The following is an 18,641-nucleotide window of genomic DNA, read 5'->3' on the forward strand; positions in this document are numbered from 1 at the left end:
TGCATTTGTTGTTAACTTGTGGTAACACTTTCTCCGGCTGTAGTTTGTGATAATTGTCATGACAAACTTTTACATGCAGAAAAAATTTCCGTTAGTAGTAATCCATTACCTGTTGTTATTCCTTCAACATCTAATGCTCAGGATATTCCTGTTAATGTGAGAGATTTTGTTTCTAATTCTATCCAGAAGGCTTTGTCTGTCAATACCACCTTCTAATAAACGTAAAAGGTCTTTTAAAACTTCTCATAAAATTGATGAATTTTTAAGTGACCGACAACATTCTGATTTATCTATATCTGATGAGGATCTAGCTGGTTCAGAAGATTCTGGCTCGGATATTGACACTGACAAATCTTCATACTTACTTAAAATGGAGTATATTCGTTCCTTATTAAAAGAGGTGTTGATTGCATTAGATATGGAGGAGACTAGTCCCCTTGATATTAAAACCAGTAAACGTTTAAATTGGGTTTTTAAACCTCATGTAGTTATTCCAGAGGTTTTTCCAGTTCCTGATGCTATTTCAGATGTAATTTCTAGGGAATGGAATAGATTGGGTGCTTCATTTACTCCTCCAAGGTTTAAGAAACTGTATCCTTTGCCGACTGATAGATTGGAGTTTTGGGAAAAGATCCCCAAAGTTGATGGGGCCATCTCTACTCTTGCAAAGCGTACTACTATTCCTATGGCAGATAGTACTTCTTTTAAGATCCTTTAGATAGGAAGCTTGAATCTTATCTAAGGAAGGCTTATTTATGTTCAGGTCATCTTCTTAGGCCTGCAATTTCTTTGGCTGATGTTGCTGCTGCTTAAACTTTTTGGTTGGAAACTTTAGCGCAACAAGTACCAGATCATAATGTGTATAGCATTGTTAAGCTAATTCAACATGCTAATAATTTCATTTGTGATGCCATTTTTGATATCATTAGAATTGATGTCAGATATATGTCTTTAGCTATTTTAGCTAGAAGAGCTTTATGGCTTAAATCTTGGAATGCTGATATGACTTCTAACTCAACGTTGCTATCTCTTTCTTTCCAGGGTAATAAATTATTTGGTTCTCAGTTGGATTTTATTATTTTAACTGTCACTGGGGGGAAGGGAGCTTTTTTGCCTCAGGATAAAAAATCTAAGGGTAAATTCAGGGCTGCTAATCGTTTTTGTTCCTTTTGTCAGAATAAGGAACAGAAACCTGACCCTTCCCCTAAGGGAATGATTTCCAATTGGAAGCCCTCTCCAGTCTGGAATAAATCCAAGCCGTTTAAAAAATCAAAATCAGCCCCCAAGTCTGCATGAAGGTGCGGCCCTCATTCCAGCGCAGCTGGTAGGGGGCAGACTAAGATTTTACAAGGATGTTTGGATCAATTCAATCCAAAATCATTGGATTCAGAACATTGTTTCTCAAGGGTACAGAATAGGTTTCAAAGTAAAGGCTCAGGCTTTCCTGAAGTGTGTTTCAGACCTGGAGTTATCTGGGGTAATTGTGCCAGTTCCTTTTCAGGAACGGGGTCTGGGGTTTTATTCAAATCTGTTCATTGTTCCAAAGAAGGAGAATTCTTTCAGACCAGTTCTGGATCTAAAAATTTTGAATCGTTATGTAAGAATATCAACATTCAAGATGGTGACTAAAAGGACTATTCTGCCTTTTGTTCAGCAAGGGCATTATATGCCCACAATAGACTTATACATATCTTCATATTTCGATTCATCCAGATCACTATCAGTTCCCGAGATTCTCTTTTCTAGACAAGCATTACCAATTTGTTGCTGTTCCTTTTGGCTTAGCAACAGCTCCAAGGATCTTTTCAAAGGTTCTCGGTGCCCTACTCTCTGTAATCAGAGAGCGGGGTATTGCAGTGTTTCTTTATTTGGACGATATCTTGGTACTTGCTCAGTCTTTACATTCTGCAGAATCTCACACAAATCAACTAGTGTTGTTTCTTCAGACATGGTTGGAGGATCAATTTACCAAAAAGTTCTTTGATTCCTCAGACATGGGTAACCTTTTTAGGATTCCAAAGTATCCATGACTTTGTCTCTAACAGACAAAAGACGTCTGAAATTGGTCTCAGCTTGTCAGAACCTTCAGTTTCAATCATTCCCTTCAGTAGCTATGTGCATGGAGGTTTTAGGTCTCATGACTGCAGCATCGGACGCGATCCCCTTTGCTCGTTTTCACATGAGATCTCTTCAGCTTTGTATGCTGAGCCAATGGTACAGGGATTATACAAAGATATCACAATTAATATCCTTAAATCCCAATATTCGACTATCTCTGACTTGGTGGTTAGATCACCATTGTTTAGTTCAAGGGGCCTCTTTTGTTCAACCAACCTGGGCTGTGATCACAACAGATGCGAGTTTTTCAGGTTGGGGAGCTGTTTGGGGATCTCTGACAGTGCAAGGGGTTTGGAAATCTTAAGAGGCGAGATTACCAATCAATATTTTGGAACTCCGTGCGATTCTCAGAGCTATGAAAGAAGTATCTCGGATACTCGCATGGGCTGATTCCAGCTCCTAATCTCTGCGGTCCATATCCCAGGTATAGACAATTGGGAAGCGGATTATCTCAGTCGCCAGACTTTACATCCGGGGGAGTGGTCTCTTCACCCAGATGTATTTTTTCAGATTGTTCAGATGTGGGGGCTTCCAGAAATAGATTTGATGGCTTCTCATCTAAACAGGAAACTTCCCAGGTATCTGTCCAGGGATCCTCGGGCGGAAGCAGTGAATGCGTTGACAATTCCTTGGAGTTATCAACCTGCTTATATCTTTCCGCCTCTAGTAGTTCTTCCAAGAGTGATTTCCAAAATCATATTGGAGCGTTCATTTGTACTGCTGGTGGCTCCAGTATGGCCACACAGGTTTTGGTATGCGGATCTTGTTCGGATGTCTAGTTGCCAACCTTGGCCACTTCCGTTAAAGCCAGACCTTCTATCTCAAGGCCCATTTTTCTATCAGGATCTCAAATCATTAAATTTGAAGGTATGGAGATTGAACGCTTAGTGCTTAGTCATAGAGGTTTCTCTGACTCAGTGATTGATAATATGTTGCAGGCTTGCAAATCTGTGTCTAGAAAGATTTATTACAGAGTTTGGAAGACTTACATTTCATGGTGTTCTCATAAATTCTCTTAGCATTCTTTTAGAATTCCTAGAATTTTACAGTTTCTTCAGGATGGTTTGGATAAGGGTTTGTCTGCAAGTTCCTTGAAAGGACAAATCTCTGCTCTTTCTGTTCTGTTCCACAGAAAAAAATGCTAATCTTCCTGATATTCATTGTTTTGTACAGGCTTTGGTTCGTATCAAGCCTGTCATTAAGTCAATCTCTCCTCCTTGGAGTCTTAATTTGGTTTTGAGGGCTTTACAGGCTCCTTCGTTTGAGCCTATCCATTCTCTGGACATTAAATTACTTTCTTGGAAAATATTGTTCCTTTTGGCCATCTCTTCTGGTAGATGAGTTTATATCATGATTTTTCATCAGGATAAGGCGGTTTTGCGGACTTCATTTAAATTTTTACCCAAAGTTGTGAATTACAACATTAGTAGAGAAATTGTTGTCCCTTCGTTGTGTCCTAATCCTAAGAATTCTCTGGAGAGATCTTTACGTTCTTTAGAATGTGGTAAGAGCTTTGAAATATGTTGAAGCTAGTCTATTTGTTATTTTTTCTGGTTCTAGGAAAGGTCAGAAGGCTTTGCCATTTCTTTGGCATCTTGGTTAAAGCTTTTGATTCATCATGCTTATTTGGAGTCAGGTAAATCCCTGCCTCAGAGGATTACGGCTCATTCTACTAGGTCAGTTTCTACTTCCTGGGCTTTTAAGAATAAAGCTTCTGTTGATCAGAAGCTTTAATTTGTCAGGTAAATTCTTACATAAATTATGTTTTTTCGGGATTTTCTGTACTAGCCTGCAGGGCTCGTGGTCTGCGGACATGGATTAGATTCGATCATATCAACAGTGACGGGAGGCAAGGGTGCTTTCCTACTGCAGGATAAGAAGGTTAAACGTAAGGGATCTACTTTTCGTCCCTTTCGTGCAGATAAGGCCCCACGCCAGCAGCCCGCCACAAAAGCGTATCAGTCTAAGGGTGCTTGAAAGCCAGCTCAGTCTTGGAACAAGTCCAAGCAGAACAATAAGCCCGCCAAAACAAAGTCGGCATGAAGGGCTGGCCCCTGACCGGTCTCCGCACCAATTAGGGGGCAGATTATCTCTTTTCAGAGGCCTGGTTGCAGGACGTTCAGGACCTTTGGGTTCTGGAGGTTGTTGCCAAAGGATACAGGATAGGGTTTAGAACTTATCAGCCCAGGGGCAGATTCCGCCTGTCAAATCTGTCTTCCAGACCAGAAAACAGAGAAGCCTTTCTAGACTGTGTGAGGGATCTCTTTTCTCTCTGAGGTTTTGTACCAGTACCCCCAGCAGAAAGGGGTCTAGGGTACTATTCAAACCTTTTTCATGGTCCCAAAGAAGGAGGGTACTTTCTGCCCGATTCTAGACCTAAAATGTTTTAACAAGTTTCTGGCTGTTCCATTGTTCAAAATGGATCAGATCTATTCTGCCCCTAGTTCAAGAGGGGCAGTTCATGACGACAATAGACTTGAAGGATGCCTACCTTCATGTGCCAATCCACAGGGATCACTTCGGGTTCCTGAGATTTGCGTTTCTGGATCAACATTTCCAATTTGTGGCCCTTCCCTTTGGTCTGGTGACGGCCCCAAGAGTCTTCACGCAGGTTCTGGGGGCACTGCTTGCAGTAGCCAGGTCCAGAGGCATTTCTGTAGCGCCCTATTTGGACTATATCCTAGTTCAGCCACCATCGTTCAGACTGCCATCGTTCAGGCCGCCACTTGAGGGCGCTTTTGCTCCAATCTCACGGTTGGAAGATAATCCCAGGAAAGAGCTCCCTGATTCCCAGTAACAGGGTGGAGTTCCTGGGAACGATAATAGATTCTATATCCATGAGAATATTTCTTGCCCTTCAGTCAAACTCCAGTCCCTCTGTGGCTCAGAGTATGGAGGTGATCGGGCTCATGTCCAGCATCGATGTCATTCCATTTGCCAGGTTCCATCTCTGACCTCCTCAGTTGTGCATGTTGAGGCAGTGGAACGGCGATCATACAGACCCCTCCCTCTCTTGATGGATCCGTCCGGGACAACTGTTCCAAGGGACATCCTTCCTGAGACCATCCTGGGAGATTGCATCTATCAGCTCTGCCTGGGGATCCCTGGACCGCGACCCGTATCTGGCTCTTCCTCTACCTCGTGTAGGGGCCTGCATCAAGCAGGAATTAGCTTTGGCTATTCTGATTGCTCCGTCGTGGCCGCGGAGGGCGTGGTTTGCGGATCTGGCGGGGATGTCGTCTCCTCCATGGAGGTTACACGGTCGCAGGGATCTGCTAGTACAGGGTCCTTTTCATTATCAAAATCTAGATTCTCTGAGGCGAACTGCGTGGAGATTGAACACTTAGTCTTAGCCAAGAGAGAGGCTTTTCAGAAAACGTGATTGATACTCTAATTCAGGCAAGGAAGCCAGTCACTCGTCACATCTACCTTAAGGTGTGGAGGACTTACTTGTCCTGGTATGGGAAGCATGGATATCCTTCTCATAAGGTGAAGATATCCAGGATTCTGTCCTTTCACCAAGATGGTTTGGAGAAGGGTCTTGCCGCTAGTTCTTTAAAGGGACAGATTTTGGCATTGTCGGTTTTGTTGCATAGGAGACTCACTGAGCTCCCTGACATTCAATCTTTGGTTCAGGCTCTGTCTAGAATCAGGCCTGTCTTTAGACAGTTGGCTACACCTTGGAGCTTAAACTTAGTCCTTAAGGTTTTGCAGAGGGTTCCGTTTGAACCCATGCATTCCATAGACAAGATTCTGTCCTCGAAGGTTCTCTTCCTGTTGGCTATTGCATCGGCATGCAGAGTATATGCAATGTGATCCTCCTTATCTGGTGTTTCATGCAGATAAGGCTGTACTTTGGACTGGCTTGGGGTTTCTCCCCAAGGTGGTGTCTGACCGTAACATCAATCAGGAAATAGTTGTTCCTTCTTTGTGTCCTAACCCTTCTTCAAAGGAGTGGTTACTTCATAACCTGGATGTGGTTCGTGCCTTGAAGTTCTGTCTTCAGGCTACAAAGGATTTCAGACAGTCTACATCTCTTTTTGTGGTGTATTCTGGGAAGCGCAAGGGGCAAAGGGCCTCTGCTACTTTGTCTTTTTGGTTGAGAAGTTTGATTTGCTTGGCTTATGAGACAGCGGGACATAAACCTCCTCAGAGGATCACGACTCATTCAACTAGAGCTGTGGCTTTGTCTTGGGCCTTCAAGAATGAGGCTTCTATGGGGCAAATTTGTAAGGCGGCTACCTGGTCCTCCTTACACACTTTTACAAAGTTTTACAAATTTGATGTTTTTGCTTCTGCGGAAGCTATTTTTGGGAGACAGGTTTTGCAGGCTGTGGTGCCCTCAGATTAGGGCTTGCCTTTTACCCTCCTGGTCTCATTCAGTGTCCTCTAGAGCTTGGGTGTATGTTCCCAATAGTAATGAATGATGCCGTGGACTCTCCTCCCCTTTAGATGGAAAACATAAATTATGCTTACCTGATAATTTTATTTCGATCGAGGGGAGGAGAGTCCACTGCTCCCGCCCGTATCTCCGTTGGGTGGCCCTAAATTTATTCATTTTCTGGCACCTTTTTACCCTATTTCTACTGTTTCTGGTTCCCTCTGCAGAATGACTGCAGAGCTAGGGTGTCTTTGCCTCCTCCTGGTGGCCAGGTTCTTAATTCCCAATAGTAATGAATGATGCCATGGATGAAATTATCAGGTAAGCATAATTTATGTTTTTGCTTGCTTTATATATATAGAAGAAAAGAAGTTTGGCACTATAAGTCTGCACAACTTTGGGACTATTATTTCTGCTGCAGGAATATTGGGGCAGGGAGCAGGCACTGGACTGGTGTGTCTTCAGTAGTTCTTCTTTTTTTTTTTTTTTTTTTTTTTTTTTGTTTCTTGCAAGATGGACCATGATTCTGTGTCCCCTGCTGAGTGCAAGCATTGTTTAGAGAGTCCAGTTGAACCCCCATTACCTTAGTGTTCAGAGAACTTTAATGTACAAGACAGACTTTTTGTCACTTAGCAGCTTTCTCCTCACGTGTCCCAAGCCTTAACACAGTCAGTGCCCTGCGGTTCCTCTTAATCTCCTGGAGGAGTGTTTTTGCGTGCAGAGATTGCAGCCCAATTATCCCCGGCGGTATCTGAGGCGTTAGCTGCCATTCCCCAGCTTCAGGGGCGACACAAGTAAAATTAGAGAATCAGCTTGGCGGGATTGGCATGCGTGCCAGTAAGTCATGCTTTGCAGAATTTAAGCATCTGAGATAGCCCCCTGCTCTTTTCTTTTTTTTTTTTCTCCCCCCCCCCCCAATCTCCCCATCATTCCTATGTCTGTGTATCCTTCCCCTCATCCCTCCCCCATGCGTAAAGTACACTGCCCGGGTGTGTCTGACAGGGCTGCTGGACTAATAGATTTGCCCACTCTAGGCCGATTTAGGTTTGTTTATAACTGCACCCAAGTGCGCGCAAGCTCTAAGTAGGAGGGCTTGCTAGCTTGTTTGCCTATATATAATAGTCCTTTTTTAGAACGTCACTCCACGCTAGAATCACGACTGTTAAACTGTACACTTAAGTCAGGTATAGTCCTACATCGAATCCTTAGATTAATGACTATTCCTCCCCTATAGCATGGGATTGGGTGTTCACGTAATATGCTAGTGACAGGTGAAGAGTGAGATGAAACTATATGTTATTTTTCTTGCGACTTTTATATATTACTTGATATGAATGATAAGCTTGCACTGCTTGTAAAATACTAACTGGTCTCAGTCACTGTATACTTTGATTGTTTGTGATATAAGTTAACTGATTGTATTGTTACTACTTTAACATGAATAAAAACGTTTAAAATTAAAAAAAACTGGCAAATAAAGCAGACCCGATTACAAAAAAAAAATTAGAGAATCGGATAGTAAGGTTGCGGATCCAGTCCAGACTAACCAAGTAGCTCTTTCTCATAAGTTTGAAGAGGAAGACACTTTGGTAACTTCTGAGGGTGGAATCTCAGATTTGGATAGTGTAATTCCTTCTTCTGATGCTGACATTTCCTTCACATTTAAGCTTGAATACCTTTGTGTTTTGTTAAAGGAGGTTTTTGCTACCTTGGACGACTCAGACACTCCTGTCGTTGTCGACCCTAAAAAAATTAGCAAATTAGATATTTTGATGTTCCCTCCTCTGTGGAGGTGTTTCCTGTGCCTGACCGTGCTTCTGAGATCATTGCTCGGGAATGGGAGAGACCTAGAATTCCCTTTTCCCCTTCTCCAGTGTTCAGAAAAAAGTTCCCGTGGCTGACTCCTTTAAGGAGTCTTGGCAGATGGTACCTGAGGTGGAGGGGGCAATTTCTACCCTGGCTAAGAGAACTACTATTCCCATAGAGGATAGTTGCTTGTTCAAGGACCCGATGGATAAGAAGCTGGAGGCTTACTTAAAAAAGATGTCAGCCAGCAGTGTGTATTGCTACCGTGACAAGTGCAGCGGCCTATTGCTTTGACGCCTTTTCTGAATCTCTTAAAGCAGAGTCTCCTTTGGAAGAAATTCAAGACAGGATCAAGGCTTTTAAGTTAGTCAATTCTTTTATTACTAATGCCTCTTTGCAAGTCATCAAGTTGGGAGCCACAGTATCTGGTTTTGCGATCTTGGCGCGCAGAGCGTTTTGGCTGAAGTCTTGGTCAGCGGATGTTTCTTCCAAGTCTTAACTTTTGCCAATTTTTTACAAGGGTAATCCTTGTTTGGGCCGGGTTTGGCATGAAATTATTTCCGATATCACTGGCAGTAAAGGATCTTTTCTGCCACAAGACAAGCGGAATAGACCGAAAGGACGTCAGAGTAATTTTCGTTCCTTTTGTAACTTCAGAGGAAAGTCTTCCCCCCCTCCTCTGCCAAGCAGGAACAGTCCAAGCCTTCTTGGAAACCCAGTCAGTCTTGGCACAAGGGGAAGCAATCCAAGAAGCCTGCAGCTGAGTCTAAGTCTGCATGAAGGGTTTGCCCCCGATCTGGGACCGGATCAAGTGGGGGGCAGACTCTCTGTTTTCTCAGGCATGGATATGAGATGTTCCAGATCCGTGGGCTGTGGACATAGTTTCCCAGCGTTACAAATTGGAATTCAAGACCGTTCCTCTCAGAGACAGGTTCCACCTCTCAAGATTATCTGTAGACCAAATAAAAAGAGAGGCATTCTTGAAATGTGTACAAGACCTTTCCCTTATGGGAGTGATAGTTCCAGTACAAGAACAGGGTCTGGGGTTCTATTCCAATCTGTGGTTCCCAAAAAGGAGGGAGTGTTCAGGCCTATTCTAGATCTAAAGTGTCTAAACAAGTTTCTCAGAGTGCCGTCCTTCAAAATGGAGACTATCCGTCCTATTCTCCCTTTAGTGCAAGAGGGTCAGTTCATGACGAACATAGACCTGAAGGACGCGTACCTCCATGTTCCCATTCACAGGGATCATCACAAATTTCTAAGATTTGCCTTTCTGCACAGACACTTTGTTTAGTTTGTGGCTCTTCCTTTTGGCCTTGCCACAGCTCCCAGAATTTTTTTCAAAGGTCTTGGAGGCTCTTTTGGCAGTGATTCAGTGTCTGGGAATTGCAGTAGCGCCTTATCTGGACGACATTCTGGTACAGGCGCCATCTTTTCAACTTGCAAAATCTCACACAGAGATATTGTTGTCTTTTCTTCGCGCTCACGCATGGAAGTTGAATTTGGGAAAGAGTGTTCCGGCCACAAGGGTGGTCTTTCTAGGAACAATTATAGATTCCCTTTCACAGAAGATATTCCTGATGGAAGTAAGAAAAGCAAAGATTCTGTCCTCTTACCTAACTCTACAGGCTGTGGTACATTCATCAGTGGCCCAATGTATGGAGGTGATTGGTCTGATGGTGGCTTCCATGGACATAGTTCCTTTTGCCCGATTCCATCTGAGGGCTCTACAACTATGCATGCTCAGTCAATGGAACGGAGATTATGCAGATCTGTCTCAAAAGTTAGTTCTAGATCAGAGGACAAGAGATTCTCTTCCATGGTGGCTGTCTCAAGAACATCTGTCTCAGGGGACATGCTTTTGGAGATTTTCATGGGTGATTGTGACCATGGACGCCAGCCTGGTGGGCTAGGGAGCAGTCTGGGACTCGTTGAAGGCTCAGGGACTTTGGTCTCAGGAAAAATCTACTCTCCCTATAGACATCTTGGAGTTGGGAGCAATCTTCAATTCTTTGATGGCTTGGCCTCAGCTGGCTTTAGCCCGGTTTATCAGGTACCTGTCGGACAACATAATCTTGGTGGCTTACATCAACCACCAGGGAGGAACTCTGAGTTCCTTAGCCATGAAGGTTCACAATTGTTTATCTGCCATCCACATTCCAGGAGTGGACAAGTGGGAGGTGTATTTTCTGAGCAGACAAACTTTTCATCCCGGGGAGTGGGAACTCCATCTGGAGGTATTCTCCAGATTAACCATCAAATGGGGGATACTGGAATTGGAATCTGATGGCGTCTCGATAGAATGCCAAGCTTCCAAAGTACGGTTCAACATTGAGGGATCCTCAGGCCTTCCTGATAGATGCTCTGGCAGTTCTTTGGAACTTCAGGTTGGCATACCTTTTTCCTCTATTTGCTCTCCTTCCACGGGTCATTGCTCGTATCAAGCAGGAGACAGCGTCTCTGATTCTAATAGCTTCTGCGTGACCTTGCAGGATCTGGTTTGCAGACCTAGTGGAAATGTCATCTCTTCCACCATGGAGACTCCCTCTGAGGAAGGACCTTCTACTTCAGGGTCCTTTTTCTTCGATCTCAAAGCAGTCAGTTTCAGAGAAACGAGATTTGGATGAACGCTTGATTTTTGAGTCGGTCGTTGAGACCCTGATGCAGGCTCCTAAGCCTGTTACTAGAAGGATTTCCCATAAAATATGGCGTAAATATCTTTATTGGTGAATCCGAAGGATACTCTTGGTGTAGGGTCAGGATTCCAAGAATTGTATCTTTTCTCCAGGAGGGTCTGGAGAAGGGTTTATCTGTCAGTACCTTAAAGGGGCAGATTTCTGCTTTATCTGTTTTGCTGCACAAGCGTCTGACGGATGTGCCTGATGTGCAATCTTTTTGTCAGGCCTTTATTAGAATTAGGCCTGTGCTCCTCCGTGGAGTCTTAATCTTGTTCTTAAAGTTTTGCAGCATGCTCCATTTGAGCCTATGCATTCTATAGATATTAAGTTGTTATCTTGGAACGTTTTGTTTCTTACAGCTATCTCTTCTGCTCGAATAGTTTATAAAATTTCTGCTTTACAGTGCGACTCGCCTTATCTTATATTTCATGCCGATAAGGCTGTTCTTTGCACAAAGTTTGGGTTTCTGCAGGCTGTGGTGCCTTTTATTTAGGTATTCCTGTCTTAGCCCTCCCTAGTCCTCTATGTCCTTTGGCTTGAGTCCACGGCCCACCCGGTATTTAAGTCCGTTTTTTTACTAAATCACAGGCACCTCTACACCTTGTATTTCTTCTTTTCCCACAATCCCCAGTCGCATGACTGGGGATTGTGGGAAGGAGAGGGATTCTTAACATCTTTGCTGTAGGTGCTCTTTGACTCCTCCTGCTGGCCAGGAGTGATATTTCCAACAGTAATTGAGGACTCTGTGGACTCACTGTATCCGGAAAGAAAGACATTTATCAGGTAAACATATGTTTTGTTTTTTTAATCATTTTGTGAATTACTAAAGGTTGCTGTTTATGAAAACCAGAACAAATCAGTTGATTATGTACTTGTCCTAGCTTTTATTAAGTCGTAATGTAGTTATGTACTTTTTGTTGAAAACGGTTTGTTAAAAAAGTAATTTCTTGCAGATCCTTATATCAAAACTGGAGAAAAATAAAACCATTAAGTCTGAGGACAAAGCAGAAATTTTGAAAACTTTGGAGACGTTGACCAACAGCATTACAAAATTAAGGGATGAACTTAAAGCCGTGTCCACTGGAGGAAATACTATAAAAAACAACAAAAGCAGGGACCAGGTACATTTTATATCTTTGAATATTAGTGTGTGGCTCTATATATGTTCTTTAAAATGATCTAGAACAGAGATGTTTCTCTCTGACGTAGTATTCTTCCCTATATGGTATAATGCATAGTTTTCCTTCATGTTGTATACCTGCAGATTTTCTCTAAAATAGTAATCATCTAGATTCCCACCACTGTATGACAGGGGGTGACAAGTTTCATTAAAATTTAGGAATGGGCAAGAATATTTAGAAGCTGACAGCATGTATTTGCGTGTGCGCGCGTATGTGTGCATGATATATGAAGCATTACGGTAGGGTTCTACCAAATTTTCACAGCATTTAATATTTGGTATTATCGGTAATATGTGTTTGCTACATTAAAGATATATTAGTTCCAGCTATGTAATTGTTCTGAAAATCCATAATTCCAACACCACATGCAAAAATGTGCAAAATTGCTACCATTAGTATCTTTAATCATGAATTAATGTTTATATCTTAACACACACTAGGGCTATTTTTTATTTTTTTTACTCAACTAATTGTCAGTAATAACCTATTTTTTATTATTGATTATATTTGTTGTTTTAATAAATATATTGAACATTTCAGAATTGTCTTTCTGTTTGTCAAGCATTCAGTTACATTAATGTGTGTGTTTTCTTAGTTTCCTTAATTGTATTATTATAAATCTAATTTCCGAGTGTACAACTTATAGATGCAAAAAGAACTTCTTGACACAGAGCTGGACTTGCATAAGAAAATTCAGGCTGGAGAAGATGTAGCTGAATTAAGAAAAAAATATACCGAGCTGCAACTTGAAGTAAGTTGTTAACATTGGGGTGGGTGCAGGAATTCATTGTTGAAAATAAAGGGGAAAAATGGATGTTACCCATATGCAAAATCACTTGAAAGTGATATAGCAAATCTGTAAAAAGCGTACTGGGAAATAACACATGAACGGCTCAAACTCTCACCAGAGTAATTACTTGAAGAGCAGTTATCCTTCAGCTAATCTTTTAACTGTCATCTGCTTGGTGAAAAAAACAAACTGTTAATCGGCATCATGAATGCCGAGTGTACTGTGATCTCTTGGGTATAGCATCTTATTCCTGCATCGTTTCATAGTAAGCGTCCTTAAACAGAGGAGGGAATTAAAGAAACTGCTTGCAGGCATTGCCAGATGCACACCCTTTTCCTAGTCTTGGGACAAGCATCCTGAATAAATGTTTCATTTTTTACATAGAGATGTTCATGTGATGTTTTCTAGACAGCTTTTTACATTTATACTGCATCAGTTTCAAGTCATTCAGCGTTTTGGTAACTTCCTCTGTAAAAGTGATGGTCTCACTGACAACAGTGAGACCGCTCTATTACTGCATGCCTCACTCCTTAGACTAAAGACAGCCGCTTTACAGAGTACATTGGCTGTCATTAAGTGGTTAAAAGGACAGTATACTGTAAAATTGTTTTTCCCTTAAAGGGCCACTAAACCCAAAATCTTTCTTTCATGATTCAGATAGAGAATAGAAATTTAAACAACATTACAATTCTATTATTTATTTTGCTTAATTTCTCTTGTTAAGTGTGTTCAGTCCACGGGTCATCCATTACTTATGGGATATATTCTCCTTCCTAACAGGAAGTTGCAAGAGGATCACCCAAGCAGAGCTGCTATATAGCTCCACCCCTCACATGTCATATCCAGTCATTCTCTTGCAAGTCTCAACAAAGGAGGTTGTGAGAGGAGATAGGAGTTTTTTACTTAACATTCTTCAATCAAAAGTTTATTATTTTAAAATAGCACCGGAGTGTGCTGTTTGTTCTCTCAGACAGTATTTAGAAGAAGAATCTGCCTGCGTTTTTCTATGATCTTAGCAGACTTAAGTAAGATCCACTGGCTGTTCTTGCACATTCTGAGGAGTGGGGTAACTTCAGAGAAGGGAATAGCATGCGGGGTCCCCCGCAAATGAGGTATGTGCAGTAAAATATTTTCTAGGAATGGAATTGACTAAGAAAACACTGCTGTTACCCATATGACGTAAGTACAGCCTTTAATGCAGTAGTAGCGACTGGTATCAGGCTGATAAATGTATGCGCAGTTGAGTTATTTTCTAGGGACTAGAATTTAACTTTAAATACTGTTACTACTAAAATAAATGTATGAGCCTTTCACTGCAGTAGAAGCGACTGGTAGCAGGCTTAATGATAACTTTGCATGACACTGAAAAGTTGTTTTTAAAACGTTTACTGGCATGTTATTAGTTTTGTGAGGTACTTTGGTGATAAATCTTTTTGGGCATGATTTTTTTCCACATGGCTAACGTGTATTTCTGCATAGAAACTGTTATATCAGGTCTCCCACTGTTGTAATAGGAGTGGGAGGGACCTTTTTTAGCGCCTTGTTGCGCAGTTAAAATTCTAGCGCAGTCTTCCTGCTTCTTCCTCTTTGATCCAGGACGTCTCCAGAGAGCTCAGGGGTCTTCAAAATTCATTTTTGAGGGAGGTAATCAGTCACAGCAGACCTGTGACAGTGTGTTTGACTGTGAGAAAAGTGTTAAATCTTAAATTGATTATCCGTTTTGGGTATTGAGGGGTTAATCATCCTTTTGCTAATGGGTGCAATCCTCTGCTAATTTCTTACATTTACTGTTAAAAATTGGTTGCTATAACTGTATTAGTTCATTGTTATTTCAACTGTGACTGTTTTTTTGGTATTTTTAAAAGCGCTGCAGCGTTTTTTATATTGCTTATAAACTTATTGAAAGAAATTTCCAAGCTTGATAGCTTCATTGCTAGTCTGTTTAAACATGTCTGACACAGATGAATCTGCTTGCTCATTATGTTTAAAGGCCAATGTGGAGCCCAATAGAAATATGTGTACCAATTGTATTGATGTTACTTTAAATAAAAGTCGGTCTTTACCGGTAAAGAAATTATCACCAGACAACGAGGGGGAAGTTATGCCGCCTAACTCTCCTCACGTGTCAGTACCTTCGCCTCCCGCTCGGGAGGTGCGTGAGATTGTGGCGCCAAGTACATCAAGGCACTTACAAATCACTTTACAAGATATGGCTAATGTTATGAAAGAAGTATTATCTAATTTTCCGGAGTTAAGAGACAAGCGCGATAGCTCTGGGTTAAGGACAGAGCGCGCTGATGATATGAGGGCCATGTCTGACACTGCGTCACAATTTGCAGAACATGAGGACGGAGAGCTTCATTCTGTGGGTGACGGATCTGATCCAGGGAGACTGGATTCAGAAATATCAAATTTTAAATTTAAGCTTGAGAACCTCCGTGTATTGCTAGGGGAGGTATTAGCGGCTCTGAATGATTGCGACACGGTTGCAATCCCAGAGAAATTATGTAGGCTGGATAAATACTATGCGGTACCGGTGTGTACTGACGTTTTTCCTATACCTAAAAGGCTTACAGAGATTATTAGCATGGAGTGGGATAAACCCGGTGTGCCTTTTTCCCCTCCTCCGATATTTAGAAAGATGTTCCCAATAGACGCCACCACACGAAACTTATGGCAGACGGTCCCTAAGGTGGAGGGAGCAGTTTCTACTTTAGCCAAGCGTACTACTATTCCGGTGGAGGATAGTTGTGCTTTCTCAGATCCAATGGATAAAAAATTAGGTTACCTTAAGAAAATGTTTGTTCAACAAGGTTTTATATTACAGCCCCTTGCGTGCGTTGCGCCCGTCACTGCTGCAGCGGCATTCTGGTTTGAGTCTCTGGAAGAGGCTATTCGCACAGCACCATTGAATGAGACTATGAACAGGCTTAAAGCCCTTAAGCTAGCTAATGCATTTGTTTCGGATGCCGTCGTGCATTTAACCAAACTAACGGCTAAGAATTCCGGATTCGCCATCCAGGCGCGCAGAGCGCTATGGCTTAAATCCTGGTCAGCAGATGTAACTTCTAAATCTAAATTGCTTAATATTCCTTTCAAAGGGCAAACCTTATTCGGGCCCGGCTTGAAGGAGATTATTGCTGACATTACTGGAGGTAAGGGTCACACCCTTCCTCAGGACAGGGCCAAATCAAAGGCCAAACAGTCTAGTTTTCGTGCCTTTCGTAATTTCAAGGCAGGAGCAGCATCAACTTCCTCCGCTCCAAAACAGGAAGGAACTGCTGCTCATTACAGACAGGGTTGGAAAAGCAACCAGTCCTGGAATAAGGGCAAGCAGGCCAGAAAGCCTACTTCTGCCCCTAAGACAGCATGAAGAGAGGGCCCCCTATCCGGAAACGGATCTAGTGGGGGGCAGACTTTCTCTCTTCGCCCAGGCTTGGGCAAGAGATGTCCAGGATCCCTGGGCATTGGAGATTATATCTCAGGGATACCTTCTGGACTTCAAAGCTTCTCCTCCACAAGGGAGATTTCACCTTTCAAGGTTATCAGCAAACCAAATAAAGAAAGAGGCGTTTCTTCACTGTGTACAAGACCTCCTAGTAATGGGGGTGATCCACCCAGTTCCGCGGACGGAACAAGGGCAGGGATTTTACTCAAATCTGTTTGTGGTTCCCAAGAAAGAGGGAACCTTCAGACCAATCTTGGACCTAAAAATCTTAAACAAATTCCTAAGAGTTCCATCATTCAAAATGGAAACTATTCGAACCATCCTACCCATGATCCAAGAGGGTCAGTACATGACCACAGTGGACTTAAAGGATGCCTACCTTCACATACCGATTCACAAGGATCATTATCGGTACCTAAGGTTTGCCTTTCTAGACAGGCATTACCAGTTTGTAGCTCTTCCCTTCGGGTTAGCTACGGCCCCGAGAATTTTTACAAAGGTTCTGGGCTCGCTTCTGGCGGTACTAAGACCGCGAGGCATAGCGGTGGCTCCGTACCTAGACGACATTCTGATACAAGCGTCAAGTTTTCAAAATGCAAAGTCTCATACAGAGATAGTTCTAGCATTTCTGAGGTCGCATGGGTGGAAAGTGAACATGGAAAAGAGTTCTCTGTTACCACTCACAAGGGTTCCTTTTCTAGGGACTCTTATAGATTCTGTAGAGATGAAGATTTACCTGACGGAGTCCAGGTTATCAAAAATCCTAAATGCTTGCCGTGTCCTTCATTCCATTCCAAGCCCATCAGTAGCTCAGTGCATGGAAGTAATCGGCTTAATGGTCGCGGCAATGGACATAGTGCCATTTGCGCGCCTGCATCTCAGACCGCTGCAATTATGCATGCTGAGTCAGTGGAATGGGGATTACTCAGATCTGTCCCCTTTACTAAATCTGGACCAGGAGGCCAGAGATTCTCTTCTCTGGTGGTTGTCTCGGATTCATCTGTCCAAGGGAATGACTTTTCGCAGATCAGATTGGACGATTGTAACAACAGATACCAGCCTTCTAGGCTGGGGCGCAGTCTGGAATTCCCTGAAGGCTCAGGGATCATGGACTCGGGAGGAGAAACTCCTTCCAATAAACATTCTGGAATTAAGAGCAATATTCAATGCTCTTCTAGCTTGGCCTCAGTTAGCAACACTGAGGTTCATCAGATTTCAGTTGGACAACATCACGACTGTGGCTTACATCAATCATCAAGGGGGAACCAGGAGTTCCCTAGCGATGTTAGAGGTCTCAAAGATAATTCGCTGGGCAGAGTCTCACTCTTGCCATCCGTCAGCGATCTACATCCCAGGCGTGGAGAACTGGGAGGCGGACTTTCTAAGCCGCCAGACCTTTCACCCGGGGGAGTGGGAACTTCACCCGGAGATATTTGCTCAACTGATTCTTCGTTGGGGCGAACCGGAACTGGATCTCATGGCTTCTCGCCAGAACGCCAAGCTTCCTTGTTACGGATCCAGGTCCAGGGACCCGGGAGCGATGCTGGTAGATGCACTAGCAGCCCCTTGGGTTTTCAACATGGCTTATGTGTTTCCACCATTTCCGTTGCTGCCTCGTCTGATTGCCAGGATCAAACAGGAGAGAGCATCGATGATTCTGATAGCGCCTGCGTGGCCACGCAGGACCTGGTATGCAGACCTAGTGGACATGTCGTCCTGTCCACCATGGTCTCTACCTCTGAGGCAGGACCTTCTACTTCAGGGTCCTTTCAACCATCCAAGCCTAATTTCTCTGAGGCTGACTGCATGGAGATTGAACGCTTGATTCTATCAAAGCGTGGTTTCTCGGAGTCGGTTATTGATACATTGATACAGGCTCGGAAACCGGTTACCAGAAAAATTTACCATAAGATATGGCGTAAATATTTACATTGGTGTGAATCCAAGAGTTACTCATGGAGTAAGGTTAGGATTCCTAGGATATTGTCTTTTCTACAAGAGGGTTTAGAAAAGGGTTTATCCGCTAGTTCGTTAAAGGGACAGATTTCTGCTCTGTCTATTCTTTTTCACAAACGTCTGGCAGAGAACCCAGACGTCCAGGCTTTTTGTCAGGCTTTGGTTAGGATTAAGCCTGTGTTTAAAACTGTTGCTCCCCTGTGGAGCTTAAACTTGGTTCTTAAAGTTCTTCAGGGTGTTCCGTTTGAACCCCTTCATTCCATTGATATTAAGCTTTTATCTT

At 42.9% G+C, this 18,641-nt stretch overlaps 1 protein-coding gene across 1 annotated transcript in view; it reads left to right on the forward strand.

Annotated features, from left to right (window-relative positions):
* RBM26 (RNA binding motif protein 26) overlaps positions 1–18,641 on the forward strand; it is a gene marked incomplete in the record, with an annotated part of 247,005 nt that overhangs the window by 175,530 nt on the left and 52,834 nt on the right. Inside the window, 2 exon segments of the mRNA XM_053705484.1 lie at positions 11,937–12,104; positions 12,811–12,915. Coding sequence (XP_053561459.1) covers positions 11,937–12,104; positions 12,811–12,915 — 273 coding nt within the window.

Source organism: Bombina bombina, chromosome 3, assembly GCF_027579735.1.
Source record: "Bombina bombina isolate aBomBom1 chromosome 3, aBomBom1.pri, whole genome shotgun sequence".
In the NCBI taxonomy this organism is placed as follows: Eukaryota; Metazoa; Chordata; class Amphibia; order Anura; family Bombinatoridae; genus Bombina; species Bombina bombina.